The sequence below is a fragment of the Canis lupus genome, chromosome 1 (assembly GCF_048164855.1).
Source record: "Canis lupus baileyi chromosome 1, mCanLup2.hap1, whole genome shotgun sequence".
NCBI classification, from domain to species: Eukaryota; Metazoa; Chordata; class Mammalia; order Carnivora; family Canidae; genus Canis; species Canis lupus.
The window spans coordinates 114006110-114028684 of record NC_132838.1 but is presented as its reverse complement, the minus strand read 5'-3'; the positions used below and the strand labels follow the sequence as shown (position 1 = coordinate 114028684).

Here is a 22575-nt window from a genome sequence, read left to right as displayed (position 1 = left end):
TCCCGGGTCTCCAGGATTGCGCCCTGGGCCAAAGGCAGGCGCCAAACTGCTGTGCCACCCAGGGATCCCCAGAAATGAACTCTTAATGAAAATCCTCTCATATTCTTTACTTCCCATGAAAGTTTATACAAAACAAGTTATTTAAAATTTAATAATGAAGGAATGGATGAGGTTTTTCTAAATTATTCACAATAATACTATTTTCCCAACAACATTAATGAAACATAAAAGCTGCTCTTTAGGTGATCCCTAAGTGGCTCAGCAGTTTGGCGCCTGCCTTCGGCCCAGGGTGTGGTCCTGGAGTCCTGGGATCGAGTCTCGTGTCGGGCTCCCTGCATGGAGCCTGCTTCTCCCTCTGCCCGTGTCTCTGCCTCTCTCTGTCTCTCATGAATAAAATCTTAAAAAATAAAAAAAAAAAAAGCTGTTCTTTATGAGCACAAGTGCCAAATACTCTTTTAAGGATTTTCCATGTACTAGAACACATTTATTCCTGTAATTGCACTAGTATGTACTTAAATTGTTGCCATTTACAAATGATACACAGAGGTAGGCACCTAATGTCACACAGGTAATGAAATGGCAATGGTGATAAAGCATCTGCCTCAGGTAGACATTAACTTACATTTGTTCCAACAATTTTCCTCCAGTTGGGGTTTGAAGGCTTTTCTAAGTATGTGAAATTAACATACCTAGCAAAATCTTTCATAATTGTGAACATGAAGGCTACCCTATATTTCTTTACATTCAGAGACTTTCTCACCAGAATGTCCCCTCAACACTAAGGTGTTTGCTGTGACTGTAAATCTTTTCACGTTACTTCTATTCAGTTTCTCACCAGTAGGAATACTGTGCTGTTGAGCAAATCTGAGTCCATGATGAAAGGTCTTCCCACCTTTTTTTATATTCATAGGATTTCTTGCCACTATGAACTTTCTGATGTTGAGTAAGCTGTTCATATCCAGTGAAGGTTTGCCCACATTCCTTATATTCATAGGACTTCTGGTGAGTATGAATTTTCTGATGTCGAGTAAGCTGACCATTCACAGTAAAGGCTTTCCCACATTCTTTACATTCATAGGGCTTCAGACCTGTATGAATCCTTTGATGGGCAATAAAAACTGACCTAAGTCTAAAGGCCTTCCCACATTCCTTACATTCATAAGGTTTCTCGCCAGTATGAATCCTCTCATGTTGAATAAGGTTTGAGCTACAACTAAAGGTCTTTCCACATTCTTTACATTCATAGGGTTTCATACCTGTATGAATTCTCTGATGGGCAGTAAAAACTGAACTAAGTCTAAAAGTTTTCCCACATTCCTTACATTCATAAGGTTTCTCACCAGTATGAATTCTCTGGTGTACAGTAAGTTCATAATTATTGCTAAAGGCCTTTTCACATTCCTTACATTCAAAGGGCTTCTCACCAGTATGAATTTTAACATGTTGAATAAGGTTTGAGCTACGACTAAAGGCCTTCCCACACTCCTTACATTGATATGGTTTCTCACCAGTATGAATTCTCTGATGTACTCTAAGTTCACTACCACAAGTAAAGCATTTCCCACACTCCTTACATTCATAGGGGTTCTCACCAGTATGAATTCTGTAATGTCCAAGAAATTGATAGTGATGTCTAAAGGCCTTCCCACATTCCTTACATTCAAAGGGTTTCTCACCAGTGTGAATTCTCTGATGTACTCTAAGGTCTGTCCCACGATTAAAGCTCTTTCCACATTCCTTACATTCATAGGGTTTCACACCTATATGAATTCGCTGATGCTCAACAAGTTGGTACTGATGTCTGAAGGCTGTCCCACATTCCTTACATTCAAAAGGTTTCTCGCCAGTATGAGTTTTCTGATGTCGAGAAAGTTGTAGGTGAAGTCTAAAAGCCTTTCCACATTCCTTGCAACCATAGGGTTTCTCACCAGTATGAATACTCTGATGTTGAACTAGATTTGAGCCACGATTGAAGGCCTTGCCACATTCCTTACATTTAAATGGTTTCTCACCAGTATGAATGTTCTGATGTCGAGTAAGCTGTGTCAGAAGAGTAAAGGCCTTTCCACATTGCTTACATTCAAAGGGTTTCTCTCCAGTATGCATTCTATGGTGTTCAGTAAGTCGGTAATGATACCTAAAGGTCTTCCCACATTCCTTACATTCAAAGGGTTTCTCACTAGAATGGATTTTCTGATGCTGAACAAGATTTGAGCCACGATTAAAGCCTTTCCCACACTCTTTACATTCATATGGTTTCATGCCAGCATGAATACTCTGATGTTGAACAAGGTTTGAGACACGATTAAAAGACTTCCCGCATTCTTTACATTCAAATGGTCTCTCACCTGTATGAATATTCTCGTGGCGATTAAGCTGGGTGAGAATACTAAAGGCTTTCCCACATTTCTTACATTCAAAGGGCTTCTCACCAGTATGAAATTTCTGATGTCGAATAAGTTGTATATGGAGTCTAAAGGCCTTTCCACATTCCTTACATTCAAAAGGTTTCTTTCCAGTATGAACACTCCGATGTTGAATAAGATTTGAACCACGACGAAACAACTTCCCACATTCCTTACATTCATAGGGTTTCACACCTGTATGAATTCGTTGATGCTCAACAAGTTGGTACTGATACTGGAAGGCTGTCCCACATTCCTTACATTCAAAAGGTTTCTCGCCAGTATGAGTTTTCTGATGTCGAGAAAGTTGTAGGTAAAGTCTAAAAGCCTTTCCACATTCATTGCAACCATAGGGTTTCTCACCAGTATGAATACTCTGATGTTGAACAAGATTTGAGCCACGACTGAAGGCCTTGCCACATTCTTTACATTTAAATGGCTTCTCACCAGTATGAATGTTCTGATGTCGTGCAAGCTGTATCAAAAGACTAAATGCCTTCCCACATTCCTTACATTCAAAGGATTTCTCACCAGTATGAATTCGACAATGTTCAATAAATTGGTAATGATATTTAAAGGTCTTCCCACATTCCTTGCATTCAAAGGGTTTCTCACTAGAATGGATTTTCTGATGCTGAACAAGATTTGAGCCACGATTAAAGCCTTTCCCACATTCTTTACATCCATATGGCTTTGCACCTGTATGAATACTCTGATGTTGAACAAGGTTTGAGCTACGATTAAAGGACTTCCCACATTCCTTACACTCAAATGGTCTCTCACCTGTATGAATATTCTCATGGCGATTGAGCTGGGTGGGAAGACTAAAAGCTTTCCCACATTCCTTACACTTAAAGGGTTTCTCACCAGTATGAAATTTCTGATGTCGAGTAAGTTGGACAAGAAGTCTAAAGGTCTTCCCACATTCCTTACATTTATAGGGTTTCTCTCCAGTATGAATACTCTGATGCTGAATAAGATTTGAACCACGACTAAAGTACTTCCCACACTCCTTACATTGATATGGTGTATTTGTAGTGTGAATAAGAGACATACGATGAGAAGTATGCATTTTTTCATAGCTTATTATCTTTTGACTGATATACCCCTCTTGATGTTCCTGTTGTTCCCTAAATCTATTTCTGCATTTTGAGTCATTTCTCAAATTGGAGGTCTTGAGGCCAAGAGTTTTACTTATTTTCTTTATACTGTGTTTAGGCAAATTTATTTCACAAATATCATTTTCTGGAGATAACTTCTCAGCTCCATAATTTGACTCCAAATCTGAAAGAAAAGGAGAAAGCAAACACATTTTACCTTTCTGTACACATATATACAAAATCCATTAAAGAAATATACATATAAAAATATATAGGTATATAGAAAAAAATAACATATATATTGAAGTATATGTAATACATTTTCAGAGAATTTGAAAAAGGATAAGAGCTCCAAAAATGAAGAAAGTTTATGTTAGATGTTATGTTAAAGTTTATGTTAGATGGTGATGCTCATTATAGGGGAAGAGATTAACCTTGTAAAATTTAGGTGTTAAGCAAAATCCTCTGGTAGGCTTGTTACAAATACTGATATTCAAGCAACTCAGATGCATAGAATCAGAATTTTTAGGAATAAGTACTAAGATGCTGTATTTTTAATATCTCGAGCATTTTTAACATCTAATTCAAAGGCAGATCAAAGCTCAAAGATCCGTACTTAAAACTCTTTTGAATGGTTTGTACTTACGCTTATAATAAAATCCAAAACCTTTACCATGGATAACAAGACCACCTATGCAGCCACTGTCATCCGTTGGACCCCATCTCTACCATACTGTCTTCTCTTAGTGCTCTGAACATGATATAACCTTTCTTTAATATCTTTATGCTTTGGTCAGACTGTTTGATCACACAAGAATCCTGTGGCCTGAGCTGATTGTAACATTCTCATTTTTAAGGCCCAAAACAAATGTCTTCTCAGAATAGCTATACCTGCTAGGCCCACCTAATTATATCCCTCTCCTTTATTCTCTATTTAAGAGTCTCATTCGTTGCCTTCACAATTTTTTAATTGTATGTTCATTCATTCATTAGCTCATTTCTCATTGTGTATTTTCTTATTCCTAAATGTGCCTAAGAGCAGACACAATCCTGATAGCATTCACCACTGAATAATAAGACCATAGCACAGAATAGGTTTTAAGTAATTGGTAAAGCACTGATAATAAAGGTATATAATACAAAAGTGAGCCACTGGGAAAAGTTTATCACAATAATCATTCATTCAAAACTACTGAAATTGATAAATAGAATCGTCCTCATATTACTTGTTTCAAATGGGAACAAATGCACATCTGAGCCCTCAATTGGCCATGTATAGGTCACAATGGGAAAACAAACCACAGAAGGCAGGTAGAAACTTGAAGCTTGAGGGACGGTTGGTTGTGGCTGGGTGGTTCAACAGTTGAGCATCTGCCTTTGGCTCAGAACGTGATCCCGGAATCTGGGATCGAGTCCTACACTCTGGGCTCCTTGCATAGAGCCTGCTTCTCCCTCTGCTTAGGTCTCTGCCTCTCTCTCTCTCTCTCTTTCTGTGTCTCAAATAAATAAATAAATAAATAAATAAATAAATAAATAAATAAAATCTTTAAAAAAAAAGAAGCTTAAAGCTTGAGGCTTAACTAGGTTGATTACCTGCTGAAATACATCACCATGTTAAAGAAAATCAGCAGATGCCAACACTGAGATGACAGATGTTTGAATTACCTTACAAAGACTTTAAAACCATAATTATGCAAATGTTCTAATAAACAAACACAAATACTCTTGAAACAAATGGGAAAATGAAAAAATCTCAGTAAAAAATAGAAGATATAGGGAGAGTTCTGAAAAGATGCTGGAGTAGAAGGATCCTGCATTCACCTCCTTCCACAGACACAAGATAACAGCCATATCAGTGCAACTATGAAAATGACCTGAGAGTGGCAGAACAGACTTTCCATAGGTGATCAAGAGAGGAAGCCACATCAAAAAGGGTAAAAGAGGTGGAGACACAGCTGGGAACCAAACCCTCAGCGAGAATAACCACAAAAGGAGGGTCACCACAAGAAGAAAGAAGCAAGAGAATCAGACTCTACACCAGGTACCTCAGGCACACTGGAAAGATGAATCCCATTACATTTGGTTTTGAAAGGCAGTGGGACTTAACTTCACAAGTTTTTACAATCAGTGGGGCTTAACTATGGGTACTTTATTTTATTTTAAAGATTTTATTTATTCATAAGAGACACACACAGAGAGAGAAAGAGAGAGGCAGAGACACAGGCAGAGGGAGAAGCAGGCTCCATGCAGAGCGCATGATGTAGGACTCAATCCCAGGACTCTAAGATTGGGCTAAAGGCAGCCACTCAAACACTGAGCCACCCACGCGTCCCTATTCTGGGTACTTTAAAAATCAGTAGGCTTAGTTCCAGAGGAGCCAGAGGATGAAAGGAAACTTGAGTTGCCATCCTTAAAGAGCCAACATAACAAACAACCTGCTGAGATACAGCATAGAAGCAGCAGTTTGAAGAACTGTTTTTGTTTGTTTGTTTGTTTGTTTTTACTATTCATGAGAGACACACAGAGAGAGGCAGAGATATAGGCAGAGGGAGAAGCAGGCTGCCCCTGGGGAGACCAATGTGGGACTCGATTCCAGGACCCCAGGGTCACGACCTGCACTAAAGGCAGATGCTCAACCACTCAGCCACCCAGGAGTCCCAGAAGCAGCAGTTTGAAAAGCGCCTGGGGTATACATAAAGAACATTTATTTATTAATCTCAGAATGTGTGCTGGAGGGACGGGGATCTTTAGGAAACTTCCCCCAAGAACACAAGAGCTGGTGGGAACCATTCCCTGCCCACCCCCAACTGCCACCTAGATAGCTGAAGCTTTAGGGAACCAGTGCAAACACACATCACCTACCTTGCTAGCCCTGCATGTCCTACCTTCACATTCTCCTGAGGATCTGTCCCATCCAATCTACCCCACTCCAAATGGGCTCCAGCCCCAACACACCCTGCAAGCAGCCCCAGTCAGGACCAGTACCACCCCTAAAGTGACTCCTGCTTTGTAGGGAGGGGAAGGATAACCACACATTCCAGTGTGCCCACAGCTCCAGCAACCAAACCTTATAGCTAGCAGTACAGAGAATACCCTGTTGATGAAAGTGTGACATCAGCCCTAGCAGATGGACTAAGAGCAGGCAGTCTGATTGCCAACCCCGTCTACCAGTAAAAAAGGAAACTCGCCCCCTCTCGAGGGACAAGGCAGGGAGAATACCTTGCAAGCTGGTACAAATACAGACCCAACAAATAGGCTGAGAGCACGCATCTAGTCTGACTGATGACACCACTGAACTACAAGTCCCCAATGGTCCCTTAACAGCACAGTGACCAAACCTTGCCCAGAACTGACAAAGTGGGCCACTGCAGCCAATGGACTGAAGGCAAAAGAGGCTCTGCCACAACAGCTGAGCATAGGCAACCCACACAAGCAACATCTCTGAAGCACCTGGTTCTGGTAAACAATGGATTCTGCACTCCAGGATACCACAGAACCTCTTCTTCATAAGGCCACTACTTTCAAGATCAAAAGCTGTAACTGATTTTCCTAATACACAGAAACAAACACAAAGAGTTCTATAAAATGAGAAGACAAGAAAATGTCCCAAGTAAAAGAACAGGACAAAATCATGGCCAAAGAATGAAACGAAACAAAGATAAGCACTGTACCTGGTAAAGAATTCAAAGTAATGGTCATAAAGATACTCATTGGACTTGAGAAAAGAGTGGATGATCTTAGTGAGAATTTTGAAAACAAACAGTAAATATTAAAAAGAATTAATCAGAGATGAAGAACTCAATAACAAAAAATACACCAGAGGGAATCAATAGCAGATTAAAGGAAGCAGAAGAATGTATCAGCAACCTTGAAGGTAGGGTAATGAAAAGAAATCAAGCTGAATAGCAAAAATAAAAAGAATAATTAAAAATGAGGATAGATTAAGAAAACTTAGCAACATCAAATATAATAATATTTGCATTATATGGATCTCAGGAGAAGAGGGAGAAAAGGGGACAGAACATTTATTTGAAGAAATAATAGCTGAAAACTTCCCTATTTGGAGAAGGAAACAGACATCTAGATCCAGGAAGCACAGATAGCCCCCAATAAAATTAACCCAACAAGTTGCATACCAAGACACATAGTAATGAAAAATGGCAAAAGGTAATAATAGAGAATCGTAAAAGCATCAAGAGAAAAGAAAAGTTATATACAAGAGATGATCAGTAAGGCTATTCTGTTGATTTTTCAGCAGAAACATTGCAGGGCAAAGTGGAGTGGCATGACATATTCAGAATACTGGAAGGAAAACTTGCAACCAAGAATACTCTACCCAGCAAGGTTATCATTCAGAATAGGAGAGATAGTCTCTCATACAAACAGAAGTTAAAGGAGTTCATTACCACTTAACCTAGCTTTATAGGAAACATCAAAGGGAATTCTTTGAATGGAAAGAAAAAGGCCATAATCAGGAGTAAGAAAATTATGATAGTAGAAAATTTCACAGGTAAATGCAAACATATAATAAAAGTAAATTAATCACTTACAAAACCAACTTGGAGGTTAAAGCACAAAAGTAGTAAAATCAATTATATCTATAAAATTCAGCTAAGGGATTTACAAAATAAAATAATGTAAAGTATGACATCATATACATAAAATGGAATGGAGGGAGTAAAAACTTAGTTCTTTAGAATGGATTCCAATTTTAGCAACCATCTAATTAAAATTTTAGCAAATTTTAACAACTCAATATAGACCACTATATACCTAAGATGTTATACATGAACCTAATGGTAACCACAAATCAAAAACCTATAATAGATACACAAAAAAATAAAGAGAAAGGAATCCAAGCATAACACTAAAGAAAGCCATCAAACCACAAGGGAAGAAAGCAAGAGAAGAGAAGAAGAAAGGAAGCCTGGGTGGTTCAGCAGTCGAGCATCTGCCTTTGGCTCAGGGCATGATCCTGGAGTTCTGGGATCAAGTTCCGCGTCAGGCTTCCTGCATGGAGCCTGTGTCTCCCTCTGCCTGGGTCTCTCATGAATAAATAAATAAAATCTTTAAAAAAAAAAAAGTAACAGAGAACTACAAAGCAACCATAAGACAAGTAACAAAATGGCCCTAAGTACATACCCATCAATAATTATTTTAAATGTAAATGGACAAAATGCTATCAGAAGACTACAATGACTGAATGCATTAAAAAAGCAAGACCTCACATCAGGTATAAAGACACATGCAGCGCAGCCCGGGAAGCTCAGTGGTTTAGCGCTGCCTTCAGCCCAGGGCCTGACCCTGAAGACCCGGGATCGAGTCCCACGTGGGGGAGTCTGCTTCTCCCTCTGCCTGTGTCTCTACCTCTCTCTCTCTCTCTCTCTGTGTGTATCTCTCATGAATAAATAAATAAAATCTTAGGGATCCCTGGGTGGCACAGCGGTTTGGCGCCTGCCTTTGGCCCAGGGCGCGATCCTGGAGACCCAGGATCGAATCCCACATCGGGCTCCCGGTGCATGGAGCCAGCTTCTCCCTCTGCCTGTGTCTCTGCCTCTCTCTCTCTCTCTGTGACTATCATAAATAAATAAAAAAATTTAAAAAAATTAAAAAAAATAAGTTTACAAACATTAAAAAAAAAGACACATGCAGACAAAGTGAAACAATGGAAAAATATCTAGCATGCTAATGGAAATGAAAAGAACGCTATGGTAGCAATACTATATATTGGACAAAATACACTTTAACATAAAGGCTGTAACAAGAAACAAAGAATGACACTACATAACAGAGAAAGGGAACAATTCAACAAGATATAACAATTGTATATATTTATGCACCCAACATGGGAGCACCTAAATACATATAGCCACTATTAAGACATAAAGGAAGAAACTAACAGTAATACAATAACAGTAGGGGGCTTTAATACCCCTTATCTCAATGGATAAATCAATCAGGAAGAAAATCAATATGGAAACAGTGGCTTTGAATGACATATTGAACCAGATGGACCTAATAGATATATTCAGAACATTCCATCCAAAAATAGCAGAATACACATTCTTTTCAAGAGCATATGGAACATTCTCCAGAACAGATCGCATGTTAGGCCACAAAACAAGTCAACACAAAAAAACTAAAATTATATCATGCATCTTTTCCAACTGCAACAGTATAAAACTAGAAATCAAGTGCAAGAAAAAATCTGGAAAAAACACAAATACATGGATGCTAAACCACATGCTACTAAACAATGAATGGGTCAACCAAGAAATCAAAAAGGAAATAAAAAAATACATGGAGACAAATGAAACCACAATGGTCCAAAATCTTCGGGATGCAGCAAAAGCTGTTCTAAGAGGAAAGATTATAGCAACACAGGCCTTCCTCAGGAAATAAGAAAACTCCCAAATAAACAACCTACTTAAACCTAAAGGAGCTAGAAAAAGAAGAACCAACAAACCTAAAGCCAGTAGAAAGATGGAAATAATAAAGATTAGAACAGAAATAAATGAAATAGAGATTAAAAAAAAACAACAGATCAATGAAACCAGGAGCTGGTTCTTTGAAATAAAATTGATAAACCTTTAGCCAGACTTATCTAGAAAAAAAGGCAGGACTCAAATAAATAAAATCAGAAATGAAGGAAGAGACCTAACACCCAATACTACAGAAGTATAAAGAATTATAAAGAATACTATGAAAAATTGTATGCCAACAAATGGAAAACCTAGAAGAAATAAATTCCTAGAAACATATTTGCAAATGATATCTGATATGGGGTTAATATCCAAAATATACCAAAACCACAAATAATGCAATTAAAAAGTGGGCAGAGGACATGAAATAGACATTATTCCCAAGAAGACATACAGATGGCCAAGAGACACATGAAAAGATACTCAACATGACTCATCATCAGGAACATGTAAATCAAAATCACAATGACGTATCACCTTACACCTGTTATCAGGGCCAAAATCAAAAACACAAGAAACAAGAGTTGGCAAGGATGTGAACAAAGGCATACTTATGCACAAACTGGTGCAGCTACTGTGGAAAACAGTATGGAGGTTCCTCAAAAAATTAAAAATAGAATTACCATAGGATCCATTAATTCCACTACTGGGTATTTACCCAAAGAATACGAAAATACTAATTTGAAAAGATATATGCTCCCCTATGTTTACCATAGTGCTATGTACAATAGTCAAGACATGGAAACAACCCAAGTATCCATCCCCATGAAGGATTTGATCTCAGGACCCTGAGGTCATGACCTGAGCTGAAACCAAGCGTTAGTCACTTAGCCAACTGAGCCACCCAGGTGCCCCCAAAATGGGTCACCATTGAAGAGATGTAAGAAACTAACTCATGATTTAGAAAATTAGTAAACAAAGGAAAAGAATATTTATCTTTAGGGATGCCTGGGTAGCTCAGTGGTTGAGCTTCTGCCTTTGGCTCAGGGTGTGTTCCCGGAGTTCCGTGATTGAGTCCCACATCGGGCTCCCTGCATGGAGCCTGCTTCTTCCTCTGCCAATGTCTCTGCCTCAGTGTGTCTCTCATGAGTAAATGAATAAATATTAAAAAAAGAATATTCATCTTTAATTTTCTATATGATCTGTAAAACTGAGTAACCAAGTAGTAAATAAGGTGAAGTTTCTTTTTACAGAGGCATTCCAGCTAAGAAATAAATGACATAATTAGTATATCCACCAATTTATAACCTCTAATGAATTAAGGGACATAGTAACTGCCTGTCAGTGACTGCTGATATCACTAAAACGAAAAATCCAGACATCGCATGCCAATGAACTGAAGAATATCTCACCATCACCTACAAAAAAAAGAAAAAAAAATTTCCCAAGAGTTTGATTAAGCTTCTTAATCAACTATCATTTTACAGGAAATAGGAGAAAAAGGAACCTGTTCCTCCATCCCACCAAGATGCAATCAGCAAAATCCAGATGGTGTGAAGCTACAGGACAAATGATCTAATTTAATCAAGGTAGAACTGTTAACAAAAAAATCAAGAGGAACTTTTAATTTAAAAGAGACTTAAGGGACGCCTGGGTGGCTCAGCAGTTGAGCGTCTGCCTTCAGTCCAGGGCATGATCCTGGAGTCCTGGGATCGAGTCCCACATTGGGCTCCTGCATGGAGCCTGCTTCTCCCTCTGTCTATGTCTCTGCCTCTGTCTCTCATGAATAAATAAATAAAATATTTAAAAGAGAGAGAGAGAGAGAGAGAGAGACTTAAAAGACTTTTAAAAACAATACGTAAAACAAAATCAGACTGGAGATGTTCACTTGGACAATAAAGCTCTTGAGAAAACCTTTCCTGCAGGGAGGAGGTTTGTAAATGCAAAGAGATACACAACAGGCTTACAGGACAGCTGGCAAAATCCTAACTCATGACCTATGGTTACAAGTCTGTGGGTACCTTAAGATACTTAATCATGCAATTCTTGGGGATCCCTTGGTGGCTCAGTGGTTTAGCGCCTGCCTTTGGCCCAGGGCGTGATCCTGGAGTCCCGGGATCAAGTCTCACGTCATGCTCCTGCATGGAGCCTGCTTCTCCCTCTGCCTGTGTCTCTTGCCTCTCTCTCTCTGTGTCTCTCATGAATAAATAAGTAAAATCTTAAAAAAAAAAATCATGCAATTCTTTATATGGTCTTCTGTATTCTTGTCATACTTAGTTTGTTTAAAAACTAAAAAATGAGGAAAACTTTCCACATAGATCAGAACATGGCTCCAAGTAATTCCTGAAAAACATTCTATATTCTTCACAATGACAATCAGAACCTTGTATGATCTGGTCCTGGCCTAACTCCCAGACTTCCCTTCCCACCAACCCTTTGCCCCTCTGCTCTAACCTTCTTACTGCTCCCACAGAGACCATTTCTCTCTCAGAGCCTGTGTGTGTCTCCTGCTCAGACTAGAGTGCTGTTGCCCAGATTTGTGGCCTGACTCCTCTCTTCACGACTCTGTGCAAGCACACCCACTTTGAGACATGCTCCCCAACCACCCAAACCTGTCATTTTCACCCTATTGCTCCTATATACTTGTCTGCACAGCAGGATTCCTGACAGTACTGATTCACTCATCTGCTTGTTTGACCCAGGTCTTGCCAACTGCAAGTCAAGTGCATGAGAGCAGTGATTCTATCAGTCATGAGGAGTTGATGGCCTCTCTGGACCAGCCGACCAGACTGCGGTGATGTACCGCACCAAACCCACTCCCCAACAGAACCTGGTCCTGGGCTGGCTGAGAAGCTGGGCAGCTTGGTGGAAAATAAGGAGCAGTTGTTTAACCACAAGCAGGGTACCTATGGTGGCTACTTCCAAGACCAGAAGGATGGCTACCGGAAGAACGAGGGCTACATGCGTCGGGGCAGCTACTGCCAGCAGCAGTTTCAGACAGGCTACTGATGGCCTCGCTTTGTGCCTCAGTCATGTTCATTTCATATACAGAGCCAGCAGTGCTTTGCTTGGAGAGGACACTTGATAAATATTGGCTGAGTATATGAATACATTTCTTAGACACAGGAACACATACAGAAATTTAAATGCAGGGGCGCCTGGGTGGCTCAGTTGGTTGAGTGGCCAGCTCTCAGTTTCTGCTAGGGTCATGATCTCAAGGTCCTGGGATCGAGCCCTGTGTTGGGCTCTGCTCTCAGTGAGGAGTCTGCTTAAGGATCCTCTCTCTCTTTCTCGCTCTCAGTCTTTTTCTCTGCCCCTACCCCTGTTCTTAAAAAAATAAATCAATCTTAAAAAAAAAAAAGAAATTTAAATGTGAAAATTGGAAAGCAGCTGGATGCAAAATATATGCTAAAAGGTAACATGGGGGAGGGGAGGGAAGGCCCGCCAGGGTGGCTCAGTCAGTTAAGTGTCTGACCCTTGATTTTGGCTCAGGTCATGGTCTCAGGGTCACGAGATGGAGCCCTACGGCAAACTCCTCACTCAGCGTGGAAGTCTGCTTGGGATTCTCTCTCTCTCCCTCTGCCCCGGATTCTCTCTCTCTCCCTCTGCCCCTCGCTCCTACTCATGTGCTCTCTCTCTCTAATAAATAAATAAATAAATAATTTTTTTAAAAAGGTTACATTGGGAAAGAAAGAGGACACTCACTTCACTAAAAGAAGAAATAAGGGAATAAAAATTAGAGGTGATTAGCAAAAGATAGGAGTTCCTTTGAAAGCCCATGCTGTGATCTTTATTTCCTTCTTAGATCTCAGGCATTTTTATCCAGCAGGCCTTGGGTCTTTCAAGGAATTTTTCCAAACCACAACTCAGGGGTATGACCCCTCTCTGACCCCTCCTGATCCTCTCTGCTGGCTTCTCCCCTACTCACCTGGGTACCATCCACTTGTCTCTCTCCTCACAACCACCCAGAGCTCTTTCTCTTGCTCCAATAAGGTAATCACATTTGGCTTAGAGATGGAAATTCCTGCTAAAAAAAAAAAAAAGAAAGAAAAGAAAAAGAAATGAATGACACATGGTGTACAAAAACTTTTTTTTAATACACACAACCCTTCCCCCTAAAAAAACAAACCAAAAAACTTTGGTTGAGACCTGGTTAAATTTTTTTTTTTTTAAGATTTTATTTATTTTGGGCAGCCCAGGTGGCTCAACAGTTTAGCACCGCCTTCAGCCCAGGGCCTAATCCTGGGGACCTGGGATCAAGTCCCACGTTGGGCTCCCTGCATGGAGCCTGATTCTCTCTCTGCCTCTGCCTCTCTGTCTCTCATGAATAAATAAATAAAATCTTTAAAAAATATTTTATTTATTTATTCATGAGAGACATGGAAATAGAGAGGCAGAGACACAGGCAGAGGGAGAAGTAGGTTCCCCAAAAGAAGCCCAATGTGGGACTCAATCCCGGATCCCAGGATCACGCCCTGAGCCAAAATCAGATGCTCAAACGCTGAGCCACTCAGGTGTCCTAAGACCTGGTTAAATTTGAAATAATATTGTTTTTAGAGGGGACAAGAGAAGAAGGAGAGAGGAAATCTCAAGCAGGCTCCACACCCAGCATGCAGCCCAACACCAGGCTTGATCTCATGACCCTGAGATCATAATCTGAGCTGAAATCAAGAGTCAGACGCTTAACTAATTGAGCCACCCAGGTGCCCCTACCTTTGTAGTACTTTTTTTTTTAAGATTTATTTATTTATTCATGAGAGACAGAGAGAGAGAGAGGCAGAGACACAGGCACAGGGAGAAGCAGGCTCCATGCAGGGAACCCGACGTGGGACCTGATCCCAGGACTCCAGGATCACGCCCTGAGCCGAAGGCAGGCACTAAACCTCTGAGCCACCCAGGCATCCCCATTTGTAGTAATTTCAAAGTCAAAATGATATTGAGAAAAGACTTCAGAGAAGGGTGAGAGGATTGAATGAGAGCAGCAAGGTTAGAGAAAGGACTTATTTTATTTAAACTCATATAGACTCTGTCCTTTAAGAGGAAGTACAATTCAGTAGCTGAAAACATGAACCTTCAAGCCAGAGTGGCCAATGTAAACCCTGGTCTCTGCTATCCTGTAGCGATACGACCCCAAGTAAGCCCTTTAAACTCTGTCCATCAGTTTTCCCATCTCTAAAATGGGGATGATAATAATACCTACTTTATAGGGTTCATATTAAAATTGAATTAGTTAATGTATGTAAAACACTTCCAACATTGCCTAGCATATAGTACTACAAAGTTAACTAGCATTTTTATTGTTGTTATTTATTTTGTCTCCTTAGACATTTTGGTTCATTCTTAGTAAGTTCATTTCATGAAATATACACACTTCATGGCCTGAAACTTTCAACTATGAAACAGGTAAAGAATGTTTGTTGGGGTGCCTGGGTGGCTCAGTTGGTTAAGTGTCTGCCTTTGGCTCAGGTCATGATCCTGGGGCCCTAGGATTGAGCTCTACATCAGACTCCCTGCTTAGCGGGGAGTCTGCTTCTCCCTCTATCCCTGTTGCTCCCACTGCTTTTGCTCTCTCTGTGGAATAAATAAATACAATTAAAAAAGAAAAAACAAAAGGAATGTGTATTAAAGGAAATGGAATTTTAAATGAATTTGGGTGACTCAATCAATATATAAATCATAGAGGAGCTTTTGATAGAAAAACTCAGAACACTGTCTCCTTCCAAGTAGGTCAGAAAAAAAAAACCAAGACCCAGAACATTTAGAGTAAATCTGAGATCAAACACAATACAAAGCTGTTTTCTTAGACAATGATCATATAATGAATGTCTGAGAGTCCTAATTGTATCCCATGGTTATTAGGAAAGAGGCAGTTACAGAGAGGGCCAGTGTAAAGGAGAAAGTTCAGATACAGGTAGGTAAGACACAGGCACTTTGCGGACATGCCCGTTTTCAACCTGACGAATCCCAAACTATTTCTTTTGGGAACAAGAGAAACATCAGCTATTTCTTAACAGATGACCCTGAAACTCACTGAAAGGAAAGCTGATATTCCAGAAAAGAGACACTAACAATTTATTAAATTATTGGTTTAAATTATTTCAAATTAAGTTCTTCAATGAAATCATTAAAATTCAAATTAAATTATTAATTATACTCGCTCAATATCAATTTTATTATCATGTTAATTAATCTTTAGAACAAACTACTATTGGGGGAGACAGTCTTACCTAGTGAAACCAGGTTGCTGTAGGTCTCCAACATCACATCCCTGTACAAAGCCCTCTGAGCAGGGTCCAGGCACTCCCACTCCTCCTGGGAGAAGCTGATGGCCACGTCCCTGAATGACAGAGATCCCTGAAATCACACACACACACACATACACACACACACACGCATTACAGTGAAACCAAAGGAGATTATTGTAAGGTGAACAAAGAGGAGGCGAAGAACAGCACTGCGAGACAGGAGCAATGTAGAATTTCATAGGGTGCCTGCAAGTTCTTGAAGACTCTTGCTGCTGCAGAGCAAACTTCCTGTGTGCTGCGGGATAACCTACTGACCTCAGCATGGCTGGGAATGGCTAAAGAAATGTGAAGTCATCATATTTCAGGAAAACAAATACCAACTTACGTAGGCCATGTTTTTAGAACAACAAAATTGGTCCATCTTCCTCATGCTTCCCCTCCTAGAGAAAAAAAAAAAAAAAAAAGAAGAAAGGCTGAAGCCAAGCTGTGCCTTGGTGCTCTCTAGGTGCTTTAAATTAATACAACAATTTTTTTCTTCCATTTCTGTATCCCACCTACTCCCTAAGATGCCTCTTTTATCCCTCTCTGCTTCACACACTCTCCCTTTCCCTCTGATCCTCCAATCGCTCCCTCCCACCCCCCATACAAATTGGCATCAAACATGAGGAGTCTAGACAAAATTGAGCCCTCCCTCAAGTCCTGGGGAACATGCTGTCCTCCAAAATATCTCAGCATGAGGGACCCTACATTCCTGGGATAAATGACAAGACCTAGGGCTGGGCCCCATATCCTGCTCTGTGCAGATCTTCCTCCCTGTGTCCCACTTTTCAGGGCTGAAAACGGGTCATGTCATCCAAATTGGAACCTCTTTGTAAATTCAGGATTGGGAGAAGTAGGGCAAGGTAGAAAACTGGAAAGGATGTAGATGGAATTGCTCAGGCAGTGTTCAGCTTTCTAAGTCCAGCAAAGCCAACTAGTTAAGTATATAGCAGGGCATCCACGTAATGGAATACTATGTAGTCATTACATATTCAAGATACATGGTCAGCAGAAAAATCAGGTTACAAAATAGGATGCAGAATGATCCCATCTATAAAATATATATATATTTCAAATATAACTCTATAAATTCCAAGTTAATGCCACACAGTAGTTACAATTATGAAGCACCCTTAAGCAAAAAGTAGAGAATTGGGGCCACAGTGCAGTGATAAGAACTATTAATGTGACATACAGTTTTCTGGAATTTTTTCTGTCAATGTCTGTTAGTCTTAATATATATATATATATATAAATTCATTCCTATAAACTCTCAAAGTACGCTAGATGACTTTTTCTGATGGACTTGTCATATTCTGCTATACATTTATTCTTGTTCAGACTTCATCTGTGCTAGAGTAATAAGAAACCTAAAAGTGGTGGCTGTGTCCTCTCCATCATTATCACCATATCCAACATATTGCAGGTACCTGAGCATCTTACAATGAACACAAATCCCAATTCCAGGAATCTTCCATAGGAAACAGCTATGGAAGCACACATGATACACACACAAAGATGATTATTAGAGGATGCTCTATAATGACCCCAAATTAGAAACTTAAATTAAAAAAAAAAAAAAAAAAAAAGAAACTTAAATTTATCTAATAGTTGGCAGATGGTCCACTGTACGATGGCATACTATGCCATTATTTATTATAAAAATCCCTATTAATTGATGGGGGGAAAAATTCAAAGTCAAGTACTAAGTGAGGGTTTAAAAAGGGTTTAAAAAGGATACCAAATTTCAAGGACACTTGGGTAGCTCAGTTGGTTAAGCTGTCAACTCTTAATTTTGGCTCAGGTCATGATCTCAGAGTCCTGAGATCGAGCCTGGCATGGGTTCCACACTCATCGCAGAGTCTGCTTGAGATTCTCTCTCTCTCTACCTCTGCCCCTTCCCCTGCTTGCTCTCATTCTCTCTCCCTCTCTAATATATAAATGAATAAAATCTAAATAACTAAATGTGTACCTAATTTCAAATATAGTATCCTATCATTAATATTAACTCCTTAATCATTATTACTAAGGATAATAAAAATTATATTTGTTTGGTTTTTTTTAATTTATATATTCATGAGAGACATAGGCAGGAGGAGCAGGCTCCCTGTGGGAAGCCTGATTTAGGACCCTGGGATCAGACCTGAGCCAAAGGCAGATGTTTAAGCACTGAGCCATCCAGGTGCCCTGAAAATCGCATTTGTTAAAGAAACTTAATTCCAAAACAAAAAAAAGAAACTTAATTCCACTGTTTCCCTTTTTCTTGTGAGTGAGCCTGAAGCCTGCTTAAGATTCTCTCTCTCTCTCTGCCCCTCCCTCCCCCTGCTCATGCTCTCTCTCTCTAAAAAACAAAAAAACCTCACCACAATAAAGCTACTTCCAAATTAAACCATAAAAATAAAAACAGAACTATCAGGAACTGGGTACTTCCAGTCATTAAAGAACCGAGCTTGTGAGAGAGTCAACAAAGAAATCAATGTGACTGTAGCAACTAACCTGAACCAGTTCTAACATCCTTAACTGTATCTCAGCAATATAATTAGAAATTTTCATGATCAAGATTCTTCTCTGAAAGAACACAATGCAGGTAAGTAGCACCTGCAGACCAAATAAGAAAATGCACGGGATATACACAGTACCATGTTCGGTTCTCTTCTTCATTAAAAAACTGATGAAGGGGATCCCTGGGTGGCTCAGTGGTTTAGTGCCTGCCTTTGGCTCAGGGCGCAATCCTGGAGTCCCGGGATCAAGTCCCACGTCGGGCTCCCTGCATGGAGACTGCTTCTCCCTCTGCCTGTGTCTCTGCCTCTCTCTCTCTATGTCTATCATAAATAAATAAATAAATAAATAAATAAATAAATAAATAAATAAATAAATAAATAATCTTAAAAAAAAAACTGATGAAAACATCATTTTGGAGAGAATCCTTATAGAATGTCCTCACTTAGTAAATGTGATTTACATACAACATCTTCTTGGGTACTACTCTTCTAACATGAATACTGCTTAACATAAGATCAAATGTTTTCTCTTTTCATGATTATTTATCAATGTAGTTTTTTAAGTGCATGATACTCCATCACTAGATGGAGTATATAGTCTAGTGTGATTTGCTCAGTTTGTACAAGATCATTCTACATATCACTCCAAGTATCAGTCTTTTGATGTTAGACAGGGTTTCTCATCCTCAGCATTAATACCATATTGAGCCAGATAATTCTTTGCTGGGGGAAGAAGGGTGGTGCATTGTAGAATGTTTAGTAGCATTTTTGTCCTCCACTTATTGGATCCAAGTATCACTGTCCCCACACTACGGCAACCAAAGTTGCCTCTAAATATTACCAAATGTCCCCTGGAGAGCAAAATCACCCCGTTAATAATTACTTATCTATACTGAGTCCAAGCCTTTTAGGTCCTGCATACTTTGAATAATCTCATGAAATTATATACTTTCCCTGCAAACCCCACCATAACCCTTTGGTATACTATTTCAAGGGATTTGTGGTCCCCGGAGACCAGAAGTAGAATCACGGCAACTCAGGGTTAAGCACTTTTATTATTTTTTTTAAGAGTGGGAGAGATGGGGGGTGAGTGGGGCAGAGGAAGAGTAAGATAATCTTTAGTAGTTTCCACATCCAGTACGGAGCCCCACACAGGGCTTGATCCCACAACTCTGAGACCATGACCTGAACTGAAATCAGGAGTCAGATGCTTAACCAACTAACTGAGGCATCCAGGCTTTCCAAAAATTTTTTATTCTATACTGTTTGAGCATCTCACTCATTTTCTTAATATGCAGGCAGCAATAACCATGGATCACATATTGCTGATGCCCTCGTTGTATAGAAACTAAGAGGAATGAGTTAAAACACACATGAAGAACAGCTAAGACCTATCAAGCACTTACTGTATGGATGGGACCACTCTAAGGGGTTAATGAGTTAATACATATTAACTCATCTACCATTCATTACAAACCTGAGACAGCCAGGAAGAGAGAGCCAATATTCCAACCCAGATAGTCTGGATCCACAGCCCCTCCTCTCAATCACACTACACTGCTTCTCACAGCTCACACAAAAGGAAGCCAAACACACAACTGCCAAACTTCAAAGAGATGTGGCCAATAATACAAACTTCAGCTGATGGAATTCCCTGGAAAAATCCTAGCTCTTACTGATACCAGCTTCTGCTACTATCACGTTCCCATTTTTGAAAGCCTCACACTGACTAAAATCAGCTAGCCATCTCCACTCTTCTCTTGCTTTGTAAAGCAGGCCCTTGGGGCGCCTGGGTGGCTCAGGTCATGATCCTGGGGTCCTGGGATCAAGTCCCGCACTGGGCTCCCCAAGGGGAGCCTGCTTCTCCTTCTGCCTGTGTCTCTGCCTTTCTCTCTCTCATAAATAAATAATTTTTTTTTTTTTTTTTTTAAAGAAAAAGAGCGCAGCCTGGGGGGCTCAGCCGTTTAGCGCTGCCTTCAGCCCAGGGCATGATCCTGGAGACCCGAGATCGAGTCCCACGACAGGCTCCCTGCATGGAGAGCCTGCTTCTCCCTCTGCCTGCGTCTCTGCCTCTCTCTGTGTCTCATGACTAAATAAATAAAATCTTAAAAAAAAGAAGAGAGAAAGAAAAGAAAAGCAGGTCCTTAAAGAGCAAAAGGTACCCAGTGTGTGATTCCACCTAATTTTCTTCTTACCAAATCAGAGTCTAAAATAAAGCTTTAACATTAACTGCTGGTTTATTTCCTTGTTATCTCAGAAAAAGGGAGTGCTCAAGATGTGAACTATTTACGATACTGTTTTTGGTATTTACCAAGTTACTTACCCAGTGAATATTGTCAAGAGGTGAGGTGCCATGGGGGACCAAATGGTGGGGTATCAATTTGCACGTCTCCCTACATTTCCTGAAAACTCACAGGCACCTCTCTATTCTAGAAAACAAAAACGCATTTCTCAGGCAATACAAAGCACAAACTCACCCTTGACTTTAGACGTGCGGTAATAATAGTCTCCCATCCTTCTCGGAGTCCTTCTTTTGGGTAATGGTATGACTGAAGAGGGAGAAGGCGAGCATGAGACCCCAGGCTTTTCTGGGAACGCAGACTAAATTTAAAAGTACCCTCCAGGGCCACACGTCCCTTACTTCGCACAAAATGGGATGGGAGTAAAAGGAGGAATCGGTCCCCGCGTTCGAAGCTGGTTCCTGGGGACGCAACTCCGAGAATGCGGTGGTTCGCAACAGGTAGCTGCCCTCGTGGGGGGCCCAGACAGGCACTTCCAGGGCTTAAGTCCCCATCCCAAGGCCAGGCCCGGGCTTTCCGGAGGAAACCTTTCATTCTGGGCTCAGCGTCTGACCTCTCTACAGGGGCCACGGGCATGCTGCAGCCACGTGGCTGGGAGGGGAGGAAGCGGCGGGCCGCCGGTCCCGTGACTCACACTGACACGCACACACAGCCACGGCGAAGCACGCTCACCACACGCCCCCGCTCCCCGTCACCGCAGCACCACGCGCGCCCTCACGCACGCACCGCCACACTCCGCGGCCGCCCCTCGCGGTCGCACAGTCCCCCTCCTCGCTGCGCGCGCACACGCGCTCAGGCGCCCTCCCTCGGGTGCCTGTCAGCGCTCTGTCCTGAGCGCCTCTCTCTGCCCACACACGCTGGCGGGTCCCTCCGGCTGGGGTCCTGGTCAGCAGAGGCCTCTGGCAGCCACGAATTCTCTCCTCCGCCGGAGGGCCTCATCCCTCCAGGACAGGGACCCCCGGATGCCGGAAGTGGCGGCTAGTTGGGCGTGGAGGCCACTGGGAAATGAAGTCCCAAGCAGGGAATGCCTCAGAAGCCTGGAGCTCTCCGGCTCATATTGTTCCCGGCATGCAACTTGGACCCGCCCCTAGAGGTGCCGAGCCCAGGGATTTGTGGGAGTCCCAGCCGCCGGGAGCACGCAGGCGCAGGCTGCTGGTAACTCTGAGGATGCCTCTGGAAGGAACATTGCTTCTTCTTAGAGCCTCAGTGTAATTTACTTTTCTCATTAAGGAGAAAAATGCAAATGAATATAAAAAGAAGGCAGAGTCTTATATATAGAAAACCCTAAAGACTCCACCCAAAAACTCAGAATGAAGGATTCAGTAAAGTTATGGGATACAAAGTCAACATACAAAACTCAATTGTGTTTTTATACAGCAACAAAACAAATTAGGGAAACCATCTCATTCATAATAGCATCAAAAACAATACAAATTTAGGAACAAGTTTAACCAAGGAAGTGTATGAGTTCTACTAGAAAGAAATGGAAGAAGACAAAAATAAATGGAAGGATGTTTCATGTTCATGGATTGGAAGAATTAATATTGTTAAAATGTCTGTATT

The 22575-nt window shown here is 40.9% G+C and overlaps 1 protein-coding gene across 15 annotated transcripts; it reads right to left on the bottom strand.

The window, feature by feature from the left end:
• Nucleotides 1-462: 462 nt before the first annotated feature.
• On the bottom strand, nucleotides 463-22070 carry LOC140605621 (uncharacterized). 15 transcript variants are annotated; one of them, XM_072777810.1, is made up of 7 exons: nucleotides 21739-22070; nucleotides 21190-21261; nucleotides 18851-19033; nucleotides 16558-16612; nucleotides 16155-16264; nucleotides 13856-13954; nucleotides 463-3689 (listed from the first exon to the last, which is right to left on the bottom strand). In XM_072777810.1, the coding sequence occupies exons 5-7, from the start codon at nucleotides 16186-16188 to the stop codon at nucleotides 832-834; spliced, it is 2991 nt and encodes a 996-aa protein (XP_072633911.1). In that variant the 5' UTR covers nucleotides 16189-16264; nucleotides 16558-16612; nucleotides 18851-19033; nucleotides 21190-21261; nucleotides 21739-22070; the 3' UTR covers nucleotides 463-831. The 15 variants fall into 15 exon arrangements, with proteins under 15 accessions (XP_072633911.1, XP_072633844.1, XP_072633837.1 ...); XM_072777743.1 differs by having other exon boundaries at nucleotides 16155-16281; nucleotides 21354-22068; XM_072777736.1 differs by having other exon boundaries at nucleotides 16155-16281; nucleotides 21739-22068.
• Between the last annotated feature and the right edge of the window lie 505 nt (nucleotides 22071-22575).